The sequence below is a fragment of the Pongo pygmaeus genome, chromosome 3 (genome assembly GCF_028885625.2).
Source record: "Pongo pygmaeus isolate AG05252 chromosome 3, NHGRI_mPonPyg2-v2.0_pri, whole genome shotgun sequence".
Lineage (NCBI taxonomy): Eukaryota > Metazoa > Chordata > Mammalia > Primates > Hominidae > Pongo > Pongo pygmaeus.
The window spans coordinates 38892589-38914340 of NC_072376.2; the positions used below are offsets into that span (position 1 = coordinate 38892589).

General features: G+C 40.5%; 1 protein-coding gene across 1 annotated transcript in view; it reads right to left on the reverse strand.

Annotated features, from left to right (window-relative positions):
* Positions 1-282: 282 nt before the first annotated feature.
* UGDH (UDP-glucose 6-dehydrogenase) overlaps positions 283-21752 on the reverse strand; it is a 28955-nt gene continuing 7485 nt past the window's right edge. The window contains exons 3-12 of the mRNA XM_054485475.2: positions 15658-15759; positions 12256-12456; positions 11947-12144; positions 11354-11501; positions 10155-10249; positions 7173-7303; positions 6795-6928; positions 5978-6069; positions 5435-5545; positions 283-1792 (exon numbers count right to left, since the gene is read on the reverse strand). Coding sequence (XP_054341450.1) covers positions 1682-1792; positions 5435-5545; positions 5978-6069; positions 6795-6928; positions 7173-7303; positions 10155-10249; positions 11354-11501; positions 11947-12144; positions 12256-12456; positions 15658-15759 — 1323 coding nt within the window. The 3' untranslated portion in view covers positions 283-1681. The remainder of the gene's footprint in view (positions 1793-5434; positions 5546-5977; positions 6070-6794; positions 6929-7172; positions 7304-10154; positions 10250-11353; positions 11502-11946; positions 12145-12255; positions 12457-15657; positions 15760-21752) is intronic.

Consider the following 21752-nt stretch of genomic DNA (forward strand, 5'->3'; position numbering starts at 1 on the left):
TGGGATTACATGCATGAGCCACCATGCCTGGTGAAACCATTTAACATGTGACCATGTAAAAATGTAACAACCATTCTTAGCTCACTCGCGGCTGGCCAGATTTGACCCATGGGCTACAGTTTGCCAATGTTTATTTGCTAAATTCCTTCCCTTTGTTGCATCATTTCAGAGAATGATATAATACCATTTTCTCTAAAAAGTGAGGTGTCATTTTTTTCCCATCTAATGTCAGGCTGTCATGACTCAGTTACTTATGCATTGACAAAAATTACACCCATATAGTTGTTGATGGAGAATGTTTTATTTATGTAATTTTCATCCGTACAGATGCTTCTGTCCTCATCTTTATATGTCTCCCTCTTCTCACTGAACTGCAAAATTCCTGAAGGATGAGACCTGGGCCGTTTAATGCAAACTGTACATTCTCAGCAGAGCACAAGTATCAAAGGGACATTGGATATATTTTAATAATGCTCTAACACAAGCAAAAATAACCACTGAAAATATAAAACTCAACAAGAGACAAGAAAAAAGCAGACAGAAAACAAAAAAAAATTCTTATTTTAGAATGATGCTATACGTAACTTGTAAAATATTTAAGTTTTTATACATGAGATTATATTGGTTTCCTTATTTAAAGAAAAAAATTACAATTAAGAATGGAAATTAAAATGTAAAACCAAGATAAATATTTTTGGCTTTTGGACTAAAAAAAAAAAAAAAAAAGATTAGTGAGGAAAACCAAGAAATAATGGGGAGAGAAAGAAACACTACTACTAATTTTCTCCTCATGATTAAAAAAATATATATTTTAACCATATTTGGGGTGACTGGAAATTAACAGTGATGATTTTGAGCTAAAAAATCAGTGACACATTTTATTAAAACAAAAGGAACAAAGGAACTTTAACCAGACCATACATGTAAAGGCTATTTAGCATAGCAATTTCATGGATTCAAAATACATCTGTAATGACAAGCAAACCAATAACCAGCAAAAATGAAGACTGTCCTTCCCTTTACAATGTGATATTAAAGTGCGGCCTATGGACAATTTATAAAGTAAAGTGTTTGAAGTTTAATTTTTATTTTACAAAAATTGACACTATTAAAACCAACATGATTATCTTTCACTCATCCAATAACTGAGCTAACAGTATTATAAAAATATGTAAAAAAATTCTAGATTCATAATTACCAGATATGCTAATATCCATATAGCTAGTATAAATCTGATGATTAAAAAAATAATTTTGTTTCCTTAAAAACACTTGGTTCACGGGCCAGGCGCGGTGGCTCACGCCTGTAATCCCAGCACTTTGGGAGGCCGAGACGGGTAGTTCACGAGGTCAGGAGATTGAGACCATCCTGGCTAACATGGTGAAACCCTGTCTCTACTAAAAATACAAAAAAAAATTAGCCAGGCATTGTGGCGGGCGCCTGTAGTCCCAGCTACTTGGGAGGCTGAGCCAGGAGAATGGCGTGAACCTGGGAAGCGGAGCTTGCAGTGAGCTGAGATCATGCCACTGCACTCCAGCCTGGGCAACAGTGAGACTGTCTCAAAACAAAAACAAAAACAAAAACAAAAAAAACACTTGGTTCATTTACCATTTAATATCAGATAGATATTTGCTATCCTGAAGTACCAGAAAAAAAAAATCACAAATAAAAATGGCAATCTCTACACTTTAGGTTTCTTGTTAGGTGGATCTTGAAGACTAAACTTCGGAATTTCACCAGAAGGAGCATATGGAATTCTCTTTGAAGACACCTTTTTGCCAATTGTTTCAATCTGAAAAAAAAATTTTAAGAGAACTATTAACAATTATGTAAGTGTAAGAATTTATAATGTACTGAAATGGGAGCAGGGGGAATCTAGATTTTTTTCTTAGAAAAGGATTCTCAAGTTGTCTGGGTTGCTATGAGAGATCTTTGGTTTCTTCCCTATTTTTTGTTTCCAGAATTAATCTACACTCCATTTTAATATTCATATCTAGACTTTCTCATTCCTGCCATTCCCCACACCTGACTCCCTCAAAGTAGTCAATTATGTGCCACCAGTCTTTAGAAACTTGTATGAAATTAACCGACCAGATTCCAGTGAGTTCATATTTTATTTCAAACTCCATTCTCATTTCAATTTCCCTTATACTAAAAAACCTGCAAAAGCTAACAGCATAATTCTTTTTTTTTTTTTTTTTTTTTTGAGATGGAGTCTTGCTCTATCGCCTAGGCTGGAGTGCAGTGGTGTGATCTTGGCTCACTGCAACCTCCGTCTCCTAGGTTCAAGCAATTCTCCTGTCTGCCTCCTGAGAAGCTGGGATTACAGACCTGCACCACCACGCCTGGCTAATTTTTGTATTTTTAGTGGAGATGAGGTTTTACATGCTGGCCAGGCTGGTCTCGAACTCCTGACCTCAAGTGATCTGCCTGCCTCGGCCTCCCAAAGTGCTGGGATTACCGGCGTGAGCCACTGCGCCCGGTTTGTAACAGCATAATTCTTTCTTTTTTTTTTGAGATGGAGTCTCGCCCTGTCGCCTGGGCTGGAGTGCAGTGGCACGATCTCAGCTCACTGCAACCTCTGCCTCCCAGGTTCAAGCGATTCTCCTCGCCTCAGCCTCCCAAGTAGCGGGGATTACAAGCACCCACCACCACACCAGGCTAATGTTTTTGTATTTTTAGTAGAGACGGGGTTTCACTATGTTGGCCAAGCTGGTCTCGAACTCCTGACTTCGTGATCCACCCACCTGACTTCGTGATCCACCCACCTTGGCCTCCCAAAGTGCTGGTATTACAGGCATGAGCCACTGTGCCCTGCCAACAGCATAATTCTTTTTTTTTTTTTTTTTTTGAGATGGAGTCTCACTCTGTTGCCCAGGCTGGGGTGCAGTGGTGTGATCTCGGCTCACTGCAAGCTCCGCCTCCTGGTTCACACCATTCTCCTGCCTCAGCTTCCCGAACAGCTGGGACCATAGGTGCCCACCACCACGCCCGGCTAATTTTTTTTGTATTTTTAGTAGAGATGGGGTTTCACCGTGTTAGCCAGGATGGTCTCGATCTCCTGACCTCATGATCCGCCAGCCTCAGCCTCCCAAAGTGCTGGGATTACAGGCGTGAGCCACCGTGCCCAGCCAGCATAATTCTTAAGAATTCAGACTTCAGAGTCTGAAAGGCACCAGCTGGAATCCTGATTGGCACTTGCTGCATTACCTAAACTCTCCAGGTCTTTCTTCCTCACTTGTAAATTGTGTTACCACCATTTAACTCAAAGGGTTGTGGTAAGTATTAAATTAGGTAAAGCACTTAGCATACAGCAAGCCAGCCTTCACTAAATGATAATCAGTTTTGGTTTTGCCTATTACATTTTTCATTTATTCCATATATTCAAAATCATCGTCTTATCATTAAAAACACTACTACTTCAACAGTCATGAATTTATCTCCCCTCCACAGCAGAGATAAACATACTACTCACTTTTCATGTCTTTTGAATTAAAAATTAATATTTAATTCTGACTCATACCACAAAGAAAGGGCTTCTGCTTTATATTAACCAGTTGTCTCAGTGACTTACAAATTCTCCTTATTTAGTGATTCCATTTCTAATTGTTTTTTTTAATTCCTCACTAGGAAAGTTAAATTTTACAATAACTTAAAATCATTTAAAATACGTATTTCTCTACATATCTTTTCCCTTAGATGAGTAAAACAGGAATGAGAGAAAATGTGTCTATGCCTTGCAAATAACCTTTTAAAAATAACATTCCTGAGTTTAGTCATGACTGGGAAAAACAGTCATGTTGTTACTCACTAGGGAGGGGTGGAATAGAAGAGTCCCCAAGGTCTTGGATGGAAGAGTTCACAGACAAGGATGCCATTTGATTCTTTCCAAAAGCAAATCTCTCATGAATGAGAAATGGGCACTGAGTTCTAAATAAGGACCTTCAACAAGTTGGTGAGAGGTTAAGAGAACCAGATCAGATATTTTTGAATAGCAGATTAGGCCTTACTGGTACCTCTCCAAGATAGCTGGTGCTGAGATGTGCATAGCAAGCTATCAAACACTGCTGCTTTTCTGCTTGCTTGGGCACTACATTGACAGCAACCCCCTGGCATATTTTTTTATTCTTCCTAACTTACTCCACCTCCCCATCCTCCTATCCCCATATACACACTGCTCTGAGGAAATGGAAAGTAGCTCCTTATTAATACCTTTGGGACTCCTTGGAGAACTGAAATAGACGTAACATACAAATATACTGTTCTGGGTGGAGGCTTCTGTCAGCTTTCCAAATGTTCCATAATTGACAAACTGTTTTTTGTTTTTTGAGGCAGGGTCTTGCTCTGTCACCCAGGCTGGCATGCAATGGCATGATCTCAGCTCATTACAACCTCTGCCTGCTGGGCTCAAGCAATCCTCCCACATCAGCCTCCCATGTGGCTGGGATTACAGGCACAGGCCACCACGCCTGACTAATTATTATTATTATTATTTCCGAGATGGAGTCTTGCTCTGTCACCCAGGCTGGAGTGCAGTGGTGTGATCTTGGCTCACTGCAACCTCCGCCTCCCTGGTTTAAGCGATTCTCCTGCCTCAGCCTCCAAAGTAGCTGGGATTACAGGTGCGTGCCACCACACCCAGCTAATTTTTGTATTTTTAGTAGAGATGGGGTTTCACAATATTGTCCAGGCTGGTCTCGAACTCCTGACCTTGTGATCTGCCCGCCTCAGCCTCCCAAAGTGCTGGGAATACAGGCGTGAGCCACCGCGCCCAGCAATTTTTGTACTTTTTTAGAGACGGGGTTTTGCCATGTTGGCTAGGCTGGTCTCGAACTCCTGGCCTTAAGTGATCCACCTCCACAGCTTCCCAAAGTGCTGGGATTACAGGTGTGAACCACCATGCCTGGCCAGTTGACAAACTTTGAATCAGAAGAGGGCCAGTACCATTGAAACTCCCATATGTTTCATTCAGACCCCTCACAGCACTGGCACAGTGCTGAGTACTCAGAAGGTATAGGATGAACACCTGCTCATTGACCAAGACCTCTTTCTTTCTCTACCTTTAGATCACAAATTTAGGGAGGAAGTAGAGAAGTAGAGTAGTCAGAAAAATCCCATAGGGACTTCCTAAAGAACTGACATGTTGCCCCAGAGTTACGTTACTGCTAAAGAAAATAAGAAAATTCTAAAACCCACACAATGGGTTTAAAAAGCAAATGAGCACTTTCCTAACTGTTGAAATAAACATCTGATATTGATTTGGTTCCCCAAAAGAATTTCCCTAGAAAGAAGGTATCATCTTAATTAGCCAAACATTCTGACCTGCTGTGATGGTCTTTTGATGTCAACTTGACTAGATTATAGTCCCCAGTTGTTGAATCAAACACTAAAGACCAAACAAAAAGAAAAAAAAACAATCCAGGATCATGATTACCTGGAAGCCAATGGTTTGTAGTTCATTGTGGAGCCCATCCAGGACACGCCGTCCATCGAAGATGAAGGCTGGCTTTAGCATTTTTTTATGAATGCGTTCATAATCCAATTCCTGTAAAGACAAACCACAGGAACAATTAAAACACATACATGGGCCGGGCGCAGTGGCTCACGCCTGTAATCCCAGCACTTTGGGAGGCCGAGATGGGCGGATCACGAGGTCAGGAGATCGAGACCATCCTGGCCAACATGGTGAAACCCCGTCTCTACTAAAAATACAAAAAATTAGCTGGGCGTGGTGGCAGGAGCTTGTAGTCCCAGCTACTTAGGAAGCTGAGGCAGGAGAATGGCGTGAACCCAGGAGGCAGAGCTTGCAGTGAGCCGAGATTGCGCCACTGCACTCCAGCCAGGGCGACAGAGCGAGACTCCATCTCAAAAAACAAAACAAAACAAAACAAAAAACACATACATGAACACATACTCAACCCCAGCTGATAGTGGAACACCTCTAGAATTTTCCTTAGTATAATTTCTGTTACCTTACCTTAAACATGTCCCACTCAGTGCAAATAACAACAGCATGGGCACCATCACATGCTTCATATGGATCCTTGGAAATGGTCACGAGCCGGGACACTGTAACAACAGCAACAACAAAAAAACAGAAATAAGAAAGGAGTTATATGACATTACAGTAGTTCCCCCCTTATCTGCAGGGATACATTCCAAGACCCCCAGTAGATGTCTGAAACTGTGGAGTGTACTGAACCCTATATATACTTACACACATACTTGTTTTTTGAATCTGATTGCCAAAAGTTACTAAGTGACTAAGTAGCATATGGAATGTGGATATGCTGGACAAAGGAATGATAAATGTCCCAGGCAGGATGAAGCAGCACACAAGTTAAAACTTATAAATTATTTCTGGAATTTTCCTTCTAGTACTTTCAGACTGCAATTGACCGCAGATAACTGAACCCGTAGAAAGCAAAACCACACATAAGGGGGATAGTACTATAGGTATTCTAACACTAGGACTGCAGGAAGAGTTGGGAATAATCTGATTGTAGTATCAATGGGAGTGATGGTGGGAGGCCCCAAACCCTGCCTTGGAAGCATCTCTTTGGAATTTTGGGGCTTTGTGGAATATGTTGGAAAAATCAATGGACCAATCCACAGCTGATCACTTCAAATCAATGTTGATGACATTATGCCTAAGACTTTAATTTCAGAGAAATGAGGTTTAAAAGAGGGCCTACCAATGATATACATGATAAAACTGAACAACCTAAGGTTTCCAAAAGATAAAAAGTTTTAAGGTCTGTACTCAAAATGATTCATGAGACTCAAAGCCTTACCTTGGTCATCCTCTGAAACACCTGGATGAGAAAGATCCACAACTATTTGTTCCCTAGGTACTTTTGGATCATATATATGGAGATGTGCGCCTTCATCCATCAAATATTTGCTAATATATATACTAGAAGATTCTCTATAGGAAAAAAAAATCAGTATTGCTAAGCTTTACATGGCATTATATTCTAATACCAGGGAGTTTACAATACAGGTAAAATTATATTTCTTAAGCTGGTAGAGTGGTGAAGATATGGATATTTATTTTTATTCTTTATATTATATATATACATGTATTTTATGTACATCTCCACCAATCAAAAAATTAAGATGAGGAGTTAACACAATCTCAAAGGGGTTGAAATATTTTTAAAAACTGATACCTTGTATCACCAGTGTCCTTTTTGAATGCAAATCCCAAAATAGCTATCTTCTTATCAGTTACTGTATTAAACAGACTATCTATGATCCGGGAAGCAAACCTCCTCCTCTGGTAGTCATTCATGTCTATGACCTGCAATTACATGTACAGTTGTGCAATGATTAGTTAAAAGAGGCACAGCCTATGACACACATTACTCAGAATTTTATGGTGAGTGCTATTGTACAAATACAATGCTTACATATTAACAAGAGGGAAAAATTAACCAAACTCTAGTGCCTATGGATTAAAAAAAAAAAAAAAAAATCACTCATCCCCTTCCTTAAAGCCGTCCTAGGCCAGCAGTGGCAGCTCATACCTGTAATCCCAGCACTTTGGGAGGCCGAGGTGGGCGATTGCTTGAGCTCAGGAGTTCAAGATCAGCCTGGGCACCACGGCAAGACCCTGTCTCTACAAAAAATACAAAAATTCGCCAGGCAAGGTGGCGTGTGCCTGTAGTCCCAGCTACTTGGGAGGCTGAGGTGGGATGGCTTGAGCACAGGAGGCAGAGGTGGCAGTGAGCCAAGATCATGCCACTGCATTCCAGCCTGGGCGACAGAGCCAGACCCTGCCTTAAATTAGGAAAAAAAAAAAAAAAAAAAAAAGCCATTCTAAAAATTTCTAATTTCATTTGGCTTGATCTTCCATGCATAAGGCTAGGATGGATGCAAAAAGTGGAGCGCACAACCAAGTTTTAATTCTAAGCGCATTTGAGGTTCAGCTATGAGACCAACCTAAACAAGGCACATAGGAAACCATACTCTCCTTAGCCCGTGTCTCCAAACTCTGTGGAAACAAGCTATAAGCAATGAAACCCCAAAGTATTCCTTCATTTGCTTGTGCCCCACTATTCACAAAAATTCAGTTTCAGCGGAAAGTGGACAGGCAGCAAACAATGTGCAGAGTTCTAGCTGCCTCTGGATGAACCATAACACCACAACCATTTGACAAGGTTTTTTAACTAACTAAATGTTATAAGAGTCTCTGATCACTTAATCTGTTAAATTTAGGTTGGTAACCAGGTGGGCAAAGCAAAAGAAACTTTTTAAGGCTTTAAGCTTCCAGGGACCATCTCAATCAAACCTTGAGAGCTTAAGCAATTAGCCCAAAGTGTTGGAAAATCAAGGGTTTATCTGCATTTTTCACACAACGAACAGTGAGATAAAGCCATCATGATGGATTGACTGGAATGACACTAAGTGTATCTGTTTTCACTTAAAAATGTGCATTTCCGGTTAGGCAGGGTGGTGCGCCTGTAGTCCCAGCTACTCAGGAGGCTCAGGTGGAAGGATCACTTGGGCCCAAGAGTTGGAATCTAGGCTGGACAACACAGTGAGACCCTGTCTCTAAAAAGTAAAACATTTTTAAAAAAGAAACGTGCATTTCTTTGGATTCCCTCCCATATCTACTGCTGAAACCTGAAAAATTATAAACTCAGGGGGAAAATATTTGGGAAAGGCACATATACCGACTAGTAATTGGGGCAAATTACTTAATATCTCCATGTCAGTTCCCTCATCAAATAAAGGGGATAATGTTAGTGATGAGGATTAAATGAGATACTGTATGCAAAGTGCCCAAAAGAGTACCCAGTACAGGGTAAGCATTCAATAAACATCAACTCTACTTCCCAGAGTTCACTTAATGCTTCCAATTTGGAAAGGGTTTCTAATTTTAGCTCTGTGAGTCTGAAAGGTCCAAAACGAATATCAACAGATACAAAACCACTTGAAAGCATGACAATATAGGTTCTGTTTTTTTGAGACGAAGTCTCGCTCTGTCATCTAGGCTGGAGTGCAGTGACACAATCCTGGCTCACTACAACCTCCGCCTCCAGGGTTCAAGCAATTCTCATGCCTCAGCCTCACTAGGCCAGTCTCAAACTCCCTACCCTCAAGTGATCTGTCCACCTCAGCCTCCCGAAGTGCAGGGATTACAGGTGTGAGCCACCACGCCCGACCAACGTTACAATATAGGTTCTTACTTTATTTTGATTTTATGCCTTTCAAGATAGAGAAGAATTAGGCTAAGTTTACTGGCTAACACTTATATTCCCAGCACTTTGGGAGGCAAAGATGGGAGGACTGCTGAGCCCAGGAGTTTGAGACTAGCCTGGGCAATATAATGAGACCTTGTCTCTACAAAAAAAATTGTTTTAAATAAAACAATTAGCCAATGTGGTGGTGCGTTCCTGAAGTCCCAGCTACTTGGGAGGTTGAAGTGGGAGGATTGCTTGAGCACAGGAGGTCACTGCAGTAAGCACTGATGGCACCACTGCATTCTAGCCTGGGTGACAGTGAGATCTCGTCTCAAAAAAAAAAATAAATAAAAGAGAAGAATTATAATTAAGGATAATTGTTTTTGTTTTACTCTGGGAGCAAATTTAGCTATCAAATTAGAATACTGGCTTATCACAAACTTCCATCAACATTGATTGCAGGAAAGATAAATTAAAAACACAGATACCCAATAAATAAACATAAAATAAGCAAATTGAATATACTAATGTTTGACTTCCTGGAATAAATAAATTCCATCAAAAACATTTCATGGACAAAAAGTGGCATGCTTAATGAGAAGCTAAACAGAAACTGCTATTATTATTGCTATTACTATTATTATGTCAGAGACAGGGTCTCACTCTGCTGTCCAGGCTACAGTGCAGTGGAGTGATCATAAGTCAGTCACTGGAGCCTCCAACTCCTAGGCTCAAGTGATCCTCCCACCTCAGGCTCCCAAGTAGCTAGGACTACCGGTGAACAACACCATGCCTGGCTAATTTTTAAAATTTTTGTAGAGATGGGGTCTCACTATGTTGCCCAGGCCAGTCCCAAATTCCTGGCCTCAAGTGATGCTCCTGCCTTGGCTTCCTAAAGTGCTGCGATTACAGGTATGAACCACTATGCCTGGCTAAACAGAAATTATTACCTATAAAGATTAATACCTGCTGCCAATAACGAGCTACTTCTGGCAAATTCAGAGCCTCACAGAGATAAACCAAATTCAGAACATCCTTTTGGAAGCAGCTCCCACCAAACCCTGCAGAAAGAAAAAAATGAACAATATTTTCATGTAAGAATGAGAAAACTCAATCATGTGACAAATTTCTTTATACTAAATCAGAAAGCTTATACTAAGATTTTTTAATAATAAAATTCAGATGGATAAATAATGGGCTTATAAATTATGTAAAATTTGCAGGCAACTAAACAACTCCACAAGTAACTTCCAAATAATTTTCTAACTAAAGTTTCATTATGGCTACGTTTAACTTTTTATATTGTTTCCTTTTATCTCCTATTTTTTTTCTCATTCATCTAGTATGACTGCCCCACCTTCTTTAGCACAGGGTCAGCAAACTTTTTCTCTTTTTGAGACAGAGTCTCTCTCTGTCACCCAGGCTGAAGTGTAGGGGTATGAACATGGCTCACTGCAGCCTTGACCTCCCAGGCTCAGGTGATCCTCCTACCTTAGCCTCCCAGGTAGCTGGGGCTACAGGTGTGCACCACCATGCCTGACTAATTTTTTGCCTTTTTTTTTGTAGAGCTGGGGCTTCACTATGCTGCCCAGGCTGGTCTCAAACTCCTGGGCTCAAGCAATTCGCCCGCCTTGGCCTTGGCCTCCCAAAGTGCTGGGATTATAGGCATGAGCTATTGTGCCTGGCCTGGGTCAGCAAACTTTCATGGGAAAGGGCCAGACAGTAAATATTTCAGCCTTTGTGGACCATTCAGTTTCTGAGGAGACTATTAAACTGCCATTGTAGCTCAAAAGAAGCCATAGACAATATGTAGTCTAATGGTCATGGCTGTGTTCCAATAAAATTTATTTATAAAAACAAATAAATTGTGGGCTGGATTTGACCCAAAGGCCATAGTTTGCCCACCCTTGCTCTAGTGCAATGCAGTATGCAGTAAGGAATAATACGGCTTTGGCGTTAGAAACATCTGGTCACTCAGTTGCATGACTTTGAGCAAGTTGCACAAATTTCCCTGAGTCTGAATCATCTCTAAAAAAGAAAATAACAGCATCTATCTAACAGGTTATAAGGATTCAATGAGATATATAAAGCGCTGGTACCAGCAAATAATATGCCTTCAGTAAATAAACACTAGCTCTTTTTACTAGAGAAAAATTTGAATTTACCAACACTGGCTTTTAGAAACTTGTTTCCAATTCTCTGGTCCATTCCAATCGCTGTTGCTACCTCTTCTACATCAGCTCCTGTTGCTTCACACAGAGCACTTATGGAATTAATGCTGCTTATTCTCTGGGCAAGAAAAGCATTTGCTGCCTTAAAAAAAAAAAATAGAGAAGAGTAAGATAAGCTAAAACAGCAATTTTATACATCTAGTTTATATTTCATTGTGTTGATGCAAATTACTGAGGGAGATATATAAGATACTGATGAGCTCAATTTGAGGAGACAATGGATGGGTTAGAAAGGGAAAATGTTTTAAATTAGAGAGGACAGATGATTAAGAAAAAGGGTAAAGAGAGGGAAAGAGTGATAAAAACCAAATTACTATTTTAAGATTTCAGAATTTTTCATAATATTTTATACCCTGATATATGATCTCCCTTGTGAAAATTATTTCATAATTTGAATGTGCAAGAATATGATCTTCAAAAGCATAACCTCTTACTACTATTTAAAAAGTATCTGTGTAGTTTATCAGGCTTGAAATAAATAAACATTTGGTTTTAATTTAATGAAGAGTTGAATGCTATATACTAACCAGTTTGGAAAGCTCTGAAGACCAAGTATTAGTGGTGAGGATCTTTTCTCTGGGAACCCAGTGCTCATATACAGCACACAGGGCCTGCACAGCTCTCTGGCCCTCTGGAGTTTCATCCCCTCCAATCAGCACTCTGTCTGGGTTCTTTAGGTCCTTGATGGCTGTTCCCTCTGCCAGAAACTCGGGGTTGGACAGCACCTAGAATCCCAACGCAAAGGAAAGTTTTAAGCTAGAATTAACTTATGGGCAACTTTAACACATCAGTATTTACATAAGAATAACCAGATTCTAATGCTTCATTTTTCATACCTGTAAATTCAAGTTGGGTTTTGTGTTTGCATCAAATATGCGACGGATACTTTCTGCTGCCCGCACTGGAACTGTGCTTTTCTCAGTCACAATTTTGTACCCATTTGAGTTTTGCACAATGCGTCTAGCACAAGCTTCAATATACTTCAGATCTGCTGCCCGGCCTTTCCCCATTCCATAGGTTTTTGTTGGAGTATTCACCTGATGTAAGTATATGGGATAAAGAATAGAGTGCCTGTGAGATAGGGATTTCAAGATATACCCTGAACTACTGGTTAAGGTGTGGAGTTAACAATCATCGGTAGCCCTGATTTAATCCTCTGTTAGTTCCACAGAAATAATACATTTTATAAATATAATAATCAGAATAAATAGCTTGAAGCATCTAGAGAACTCATTCAATAAATTTTTGTTAGGAAGCTACTATCTATATGCCAGATAACTAGGGCAGGCAGATTCCAGCTAAGCCCTGAAGATACATAAATGAATGAGACGGTTATCCTAAAGGACTTCACAATCTGAAATGAAATGTAAGCCTTTTCTTATTCCCTTTCTTGATTGTACATAATATATTATTATAGTCCTTAAAAATAAGTTTTAAAGTCTTTTTTTTTTTTTTGAGATGGAGTCTTGCTCTGTTGCCCAGGCTGGAGTGCAGTAGCGTAATCTCGGCTCACTGCAACCTCTGCCTCCCAGGTTCAAGCAATTCTCCTGCCTCAGCCTCCCAAGTAGCTGGGACTACAGGCATGCAACACCACACCCCACCACTTTTTAAAATATTTTTAGTAGAGACAGGGTTTCATCATGTTGTCCAGGCTGGTCTCGAACTCCTGACCTCAGGTGATCTGTCCACCTCAGCGTCCCAAAGTGCTGGGATTACAGGCGTGAGCCACCGCACCTGGCCTCCTTTCTTATTCCCCTATTTTTATAGTCCTATATCAACAGTCTTTTAAAATATTGCAATATCATTTACAAATGCTTTCTGAGCTCATTAAAGCTAGACATTACCTATCATCTTCAGGATATGGAATACTATGTGGACAAAGACTTGCTTTTTTTTTTTTTTTTTTTTTTAAGATGGAGTCTTGCTCTGTCACCCAGGCTGGAGTGCAGTGGCGCAATCTCGGCTCACTGCAATCTCTGCTTCCTGGGTTCAAGCGATTCTCCTGCCTCAGCTTCCTGAGTAGCTGGGATTACAGGTGCGCCACCACGCCCGCCTAATTTTTGTATTTTTAGACGGGGTTTCACCATGTTGGCCAGGGTGGTCTCAAACTCCTGACCTCAAGTGATCTGCCTGCCTCAGCCTCCCAAAGTACTAGGATTACAGGCATGAGCCACCACACCCAGCCAATGGACGAAGACTTTCATTTAGAAAAAAAAAAAAAAAAAAAAAACATGGGCCCAGAATCTAGGCATTTAGTTTTGGATTACATGTAACCTTGGAGAAGTGTGGCTGCCTCTGCCTCAATGACCTCATTGGAAAATGAGGATAGTGAGCTCTCTAAAAACTAACACACGAATGTTATAATGCTCTGACAAAAATGAAAGTGCTCTGAAAAGTCTAAAACTTAAAGGGAATAGGAATTATTTTTGAACTAATAGTAAGTAGTACTAACTCTCTTCTCTTGATGAGATTATAACCCAATGGGAGACTAAATAAAGGAACCAAGTGAAAATAAATCAAAACTTGAAGATTGAGTTGAGGTGTGAAAAGCAGGAGGAAAAAGTTGTTTACATGCATGGAACAACTTAGGGCAAGAGTTAGATGTAATGGTGTACAGAAAGGCAAAGACAGCTCATGATGTAGGGTGAAACTGGCTGGAGATGGGAGATGATCAGACAGCTTCCCCTGGTAAAGGAGCTTTGAAAACTGATTGCTACAAAATAATTCCTGTCTGGCATTCAAAAACAGATTATTTTTAAATGTCCTTTCTGTAGAAAATTATTCTATTACCATTCCAGGCTCTGGTCACCTAACAATTAGACTAAGTAACTCATTGATTTTTTTTCAGGTATCTAGCTACTCCAAAATATTTTCTTATTTTTTTATGCCTCTAACTTTCTGCAAGTTTAAATAGTTTAAATAGGGGATGGGTAGGTAAGTCATAAAAGCTGCATCAATTTCTCTGAAGTGATTAAGGAGGTCAAAAAGAAGAGACTGAATTTTTTTTTGTTTTTTTGAGACAGGGTCTCCTTCTGTCACCTAGGCTGGAGTGTAAGGTATAATAATGGCTCATTGCAGCCTCAACCTCCAGGGTTCAATCAATCCTCCCACCTCAGTCTCCCAAGTAGTCAGGACTACAGACATACAGCACCACGGCCAGCTAAATAGAGACAGGGTTTCACCATGTTGCCCACACTGGTCTCAAATTCCTACGCTCAAGCGATCTGCCTGCCTTGGCCTCCCAAAGTGCTGGGATTACAAGCATGAGCCATCATGCCCAGTTCGTAAAGATCTTAAGTCATATAACACCCTCACTCAGCTTCCAACTGGTCATAGCTGATAGCTATATCATTACATACAGAATATTTGAGTAGATGGTTACTAGGACAGCAAGATGTAAGTTGCTTTGATTCAAATAGTGGTTTACTAGAGTTTAATCTCAAGTGTTGGTTCTGTTTTTTTCATTATAAAGGTAGGACAGTTCAGCCACATTATGAGGTAAAGGTGTCTGTTGGTTAGCCTGATAATCTAACCAACATATGCCAAGTTACAAACAATTAATGTAAAATTCATTTAGAGAGGAGATGCCTGTAAGTTTGCAAACTGATTTTCTTCATCTCACCTCTGCCAACCACTGGAAACAAGAAATAATGTGCTCTCATGTTACCAGCATTTCCTAGTTCCTTTTTTTTTTTTTTTTTTTTTTTTTTTGAGACAGAGTCTCACTCTATCACCAGGCTGGAGTGCAGTGGCGCGATCTCAGCTCACTGCAACCTCTGCCTCCTTGGTTCAAGCGATTCTCCTGCCTCAGCCTCTTGAGTAGCTGGGACTGCAGGTGCACACCACCACGCCCAGCTAACTTTTGTATTCTTAGTAGAGACGGGGTTTCACCATGTTGGCCAGGATGGTCTCGATCTCTTGACCTTGTGATCTGCCCGCCTTGGCCTCCCAAAATGCTGGGATTACAGGCGTGAGCCACCGCACCCGCCCATTTCCTAGTTCTAAATCTCAGATTAGAACTTTGAGTTTACTTGTTCAATGACTTGTAATGACATATTTGACTAGATGATTATGGAGTTTTGTGAACTGTCAGACAAAGTGACAACAAAAATTCACTGGACAACTCTATACTAAGCAATGTTGAGGCTTAATACCAATGGATTTACTATTAAAGTATGATGAAACTTTTATATAGACAAGAATACATTAAAATTCACACAACAAAGGAAAATACTTACAGAAATAAATACAAGATCAGCTTCTTTGATGGCATCATCAATATTGGTAGAAAAAAAAAGATTTTTTCCTCGACAGGATTCTACCACTTCTTTTAGTCCTGGCTAAAAAGAAAAAAGAAAAGGAATTGTACATATAGCTTGCTAGTGATATGAGATAACCTAATAGTATAGAATTACATTTGTTAAAGGGGATGGTAATATTGTAATTTAAAGGTCTAGGTTGTGCTCAAATTACCTTTGTAGAAAAGTTAAGGATCATATACCAAAGGCCATAAGTGCACATCTCATTTTTTAAATAGGGACAGGGTCTCACTCTGTCACCCAGGCTGGAGTGCAGTGGTGCAATCTCAGCTCACTGCAGCCTCCGCCTCCTGGGCTCAAATGATCCTCCCATCTCAGCTTCCCAAGTAGCTAGGACCACAGGAGCCACGAGGCCTGGCTAATTTTTGTATCTTTTTTTGGTAGAGATGGGGTTTTGGGGTTTCACTGGGTTGTCTAGGCTGGTCTCAAATTCCTGGGCTCAAACAATCCTCCCATCTCAGCTTCCCAAAGTGCTGGGATTATAGGAGTGAGCCACCATGCCCAGCCCATTTATTTTATTTATTTTTTTTGAGACAGAGTCTCTTTCTGTCACCCAGGATGGAGTGCAGTGGTATGATCTCAGCTCACTGCAACTTCCGTCTCCTGGGTTCAAGCAATTCTCCTGCCTCAGCCTCCCAAGTAGCTGGGATTACAGGCATGCACCACCACACCAGGCTAATTTTGTATTTTTAGTAGAGATGGGGTTTCACCATGTTGGTTGGATGGTCTTGAACTCCTGACCTCAGGTGATCCACCTGCCTTGGCCTCCCAAAGTTCTGGGATTACACGCACAAGCCACCACACCTGGCCTATTTTATTTTTTGATACAGGGTTTCGCTCTGTTCCCCAGGCTGGAGTGCAGTTGCATAACAGCTCACTACAGCCTTGACCTCCCAGGCTCAGGCAATTCTCCCTGCTCCTCCTCCTAAAGTGCTGGGATTATAGGAGTAAGTTACTATGCCCTGCCTCATAAGTACACTTTAGTAAATAAAGTAAAATGGAGATTGCCATCAACCTTGCTACAATCAGAAGAGCAGCTCATTTAATGCTTTGTCATTGTTTACCATGTGACTCACTCATAAGAGTTAACTATTAACTATGAGTATCAACACAATTTTCAGAAAATTCAAGGTCTTCTGTGATTTCAAGCAAATATATGATTTTTCATTGTCATTATGAATGCACATTTTTACTCCCAATAATTCAGGCCATAGAACTGGCTGTGAAAGTCAATTTACTCCATATATACTTAAATAAATATACATTTTTCTAAGTCCTATTGCAAGGAACCCTTTTATTTAAAAAAACTTCCCAGTTTAACAGGAGATATGTTTATGTTAAGAATATGGAGGGGTATAAAACCACTTAACAAATATTCTTATAAAAAAAAATCAAGCCTAAATCTGATTGGACCTGTACCTTTAGATCTAACTACCAATTTACATTAAATAAAGAATAAGTTGAAAAACTCCAAGGAACTGAACCAGCAAAATCTAGACTGAAAAATTTCTTTTTTTTGAGACAGAGTCTTGCTCTGTCACCCTGGCTGGAGTGCAGTGGCACCATCTCATCTCACTGCAACGTCCACCTCCCAGGTTCAAGTGATTCTCATGCCGCAAACTCCCAAGCAGCTGGGATTACAGGCACACACCACCATACCTGGCTAATTTTTGTATTTTTGGTACAGACGGGGTTTTTCCATGTTGGCCAGGCTGGTCTCGAACTCCTGGCCTTAAGCAATCCACCCACCTCAGCCTCCGAAAGTGCTGGGATTACGGGCATGAGCCACTGTGCCTGGCCTAGACTGTGATCATTCCTAGCCAATAAACAAACTGGTTTCTTCAACCAATAGATATTGGTTGAAGCCCAACTATTGTGGGCTACCAGCCTGGGCAACATGGCGAAACCCCATTTCTACTAAAAAAATTTTAAAAAATAGCTGGGCATGGTGGCACTTGCCTGTAGTCCCAACTATTCGGGAGGCTGAGGTGGGAGGATCAGTTGAGCCCAGGAGGCGGAGGTTGCAGTGAGCCAAGATCGGGCCACTGCACTCCAGCCTGGGCCACAGAGCAAGGCCCTGTCTCAAAGAAAAACAAAATTATCTTTTAGAGATACATGATAAAGTATTTATGGATGAAATTATAAATAATCAGCATGGTGGTAGTTGGGAAGGAGGACTGGCCACGTAGATAACTGTTGAAACAAGATGATGGGCACATGGGGATTCATTGTACTATTATCTTTAATTACATGCTTGAAATCTTCCATAAAAAAAAGCAAAAAGAAAACAGACCTAAACCACTGAAGCTCACTCTTAGGGGAGAAACTTCAAACAATATCCATCCATAATATTATGGATGTTTAGAAAACTATGTCTATAGCAAAGTGAAAGCCCCTTCAGGGGCCATAGGTCTGGCATTACATATAAAGGCAACTCCCTTTTCTTCAATGGTTCTGAGGTCTCTTAACATAAGTAATTAGAGGATGTGAAAAATGTACATTTGAATTTCCATTAGTTTGATTAAAATAACAGGACAAGCAAGATATATGAACCATTACAACCATGAATATGATGGCACCAATCACAGTAAAGGGTTTCCTTGGTTATTTTGGCTAGATTCTAGAAAATGAGGGAAAAGTTTTATAGAGTCAGGATTTGCAGAGAATAAAATTTAATTCAGTCCTGTGTATAATCTCCTAATATTTAAAGTTACTAAAATCAGAGCAATGCAGAATTCATATACATATAATAAAACCTCAAAATGAAGACTTACATAATTATATTAAAAGCCAAAACTGATGCAGAGCAGTTAATAATATAGGTTCTATCTGTTATTAGGTTCATTATGTAATTATCATAATTGGTATTTAGAATTTATATGGTACTTTTAATAGAAGAACTCAAATCCTTTCACAGGGTAAAATTATCCTCAGTAAAATGAAAATTTTACCCAGAAAAAAAAGCAAAGCAAATTATCCAATTTGTTTTTTTTTTTTAAAGTAGTTACTACTAAATTGTTTTTTTTTTTTTTCTTTGAGATGGAGTCTCGCTCTGTTGCTAGGCTGGAGTGCAGTGACGCGATCTCGGCTCACTGCAACCTCCGCCTCCTGGGTTCAAGTGATTTTCCTGCCTCAGCCTCCCAAGTAGCTGGGATTACAGGCACAAGCCACTACACCCATCTAATTTTTTTTTGTATTTTTTTAAATACAGACGGGGTTTCACCATGTTGGCCAGGATGGTCTCGAACTTCTGACCTCAGGTGATCCACCCACCTTGGCCTCCCAAAGTGCTGGGATTACAGGCGTGAGCCACCACACCCGGCCTAAACTGTATTTTTTAATGAACAAAGTTTAAAAAGCAATGTCTATTCAATAAATACGGCAATGCAAAAAGAAGTGTTTTAACTGTTAAATATTAACAGACTCTACTATTTTCTCAGTAATTCATGTAATGAGAGAAGAAAGAACATTAACAGTAAGTCAGAGCCCACTGTATGCCCTCTCCTAGTCACTACTATTCCCAAATTACCATCATGCTGAATTCTATAATCATAGATTAGTTTGCCTATTTTTGAACCTTATGCAAATGGAATTATACAGTATGTACTCCTTTGTGTCTGGCAACACTACTTTTGTAAGATTTTAACCATATTCTTAAGTGCAGGAGTAATTTCATTGATTTTCAACACAGTACAGTATTTTGTTGCAGTATTATAAAATAATTCATGTAGCCATTCTTTTTGTTTGTTTGTTTGTTTGTTTTTTAAGACGGAGTCTCACTCTGTTACCAAGGCTGGAGTGCAGTGGTGCAATCTTGGCTCACTGCAACCTCCCCCTCCCAGGTTCAAGTGATTCTCCTGCCTCAGCCTCCCGAGTAGCTGGGGCTACAGGCATGCGCTACTACACCTGGCTAATTTTTGTATTATTTTAGTAGAGATGGGATTTCACCATGTTGTCAAGGCTGGTTTAGAACCCCTGACCTCAGGTGATCCGCCCACCTCAGCCTCCCAAAGTGCTGGGATTACAGGCGTGAACCACCGCACCCAGCCTCATGTATCCATTCTATTGCTGATTAATATTTAGGTTTTTCCTTCTGTCTTTTAGTGCACATATGTATGCATCTCTGTTGGATATATACTTGGAATTGCTGGGTCACAGACGAATAGTTTTTTTTTAATTTTTCAAGAATGAGGGTCTCACTTTGTTGCCCAGACTAGAGCGCAGTGGTGCCAACAGGGCTCACTGCAGCCTCAGCCTTCTGGGCTCAAGTGATTCTCTTGCCTCAACTCCTCAGGTAGCTGGGACCACAGGCACATGCCACGATGCCCAGTTAATTTTTAAATATTTTGTAGAGACAAAGTTTCACTATATTGACCAGGATGGCGTCGGCCTCCAAAAGTGCTGGGATTACAGGTGTGAGCCACCACGGTTGGCCTTTAAAAAAAAAAAAAAGAAAAGGAACAGGGGTCTTGCAATGTTGCCCAGGCTGGGCTTGAACTCCTGGGCTCAAGCAATGCTCTCGCCCGGCCTCCCAAACTGTTGGGATTACAAGTGTGAGCCGCTGTGCCTGGCCTATATTTTCAGCTTTAGTAGATACTGTCAAACAGTTCTGCCAAGTGACTGTACCAATTTATATTCTTACCAAGCAGTGCATAAAATTCTAATTGCTAAACACTTGGTATTGTCAGTAATATCATTTTAACCATTCTGATGGGTGTCATTATTCTGATTTATTTATTTACTTATTTGGAGACAGAGTTTCATTCTGTCAACCAGGATGGAGTACAGTGGTGCGATCTCAGCTCACTGCAACCTCTGCCTCCCAGATTCAAGCAATTCTCTCGCCTCAGCCTCCTGAGTAGCTGGGATTACAGGCGTGCGCCACCACACTTGGCTAATTTTTGTATTTTTGGTAGAGACGAGGTTTTGCCATGTTGGCCAGGCTGGTTTTGAACTCATGACCTCAAGTGAACTGCTCAGCTCAGCTTCCCAAAGTGCAGGGATTACAGGTGTGAGCCACTGTGCCCGGCTGTATTCTTTTGTTTTTTAAATTTGGAGATGGATGTCTCACTATGTTGCCCAGGCTGGACTTGAACCCCTCGGCTCTAGTGATCCTTCTGTCTCAGCCTTCTGAGTAGCCAGAACTACAAGGCCATGCCACCATGCCTGGCTTATTTGTGAACACTAGAATACACTGCTGGCAGAATTCATTACTGAATGTTTGGATATAAGTATGGTTTATGGGGTTTCAAATGACTTGCAACCTTTTTATCAATATCAGCATTATAGAACTCTCCATCAAGTTATCTTTCTAAAACATTTTTAAAAATTACCCTAAACCAAATATAGTAGTAATAGTTCTTTTTTTTTTTTTTTTTTTTTTTTTTTTGAGACGAAGTCTTGTTCTGTAGCCCAGGCTGAAGTGCAATGGCATGATCTCGGCTCACTGCAACCTCTGCCTCCCGGGTACAAGCCGATTCTCCTGCCTCAGCCTCCCAAGTAGCTGGGTGCGCGCCACTGCACCCGGCTAATTTTTTGTATTTTTAGTAGAGACGGGCTTCCACCATGTTGGCCAGGCTGGTCTTAAACTCCCGATCTCAGGTAATCCGCCCACCTTGGTCTTCCAAAGTGCTAGGATTACAGGTGTGAGCCACCGTGCCACCAATATTTCAATCCTAAATCTGATTCAGATATAAGTAAGTATGTGTTTTTGTGACTACTACTCTATGGGTGCTTTTTCATAGATTTCCATATCTTATATTCCTATAGATAGCAGGCAGACCTATCTTAGAGATAAAACTGGATTGAGATTTTCCTTCTAAAAGTCCAAGGCAACTAAAGTCTATGGTTGATAATAGTCATAAATAAATAAGCTTTAGCTGGGCATAGTGGTTCACACCTGTAATCCCAGCACTTTGGGAGGCCAAGAAGGGGCGATCACCTGAGGTCAGGAGTTCAAGACCACCCTGGCCAACATGGCAAAACCTTGTCTCTACTAAAAATACAAAAATTAG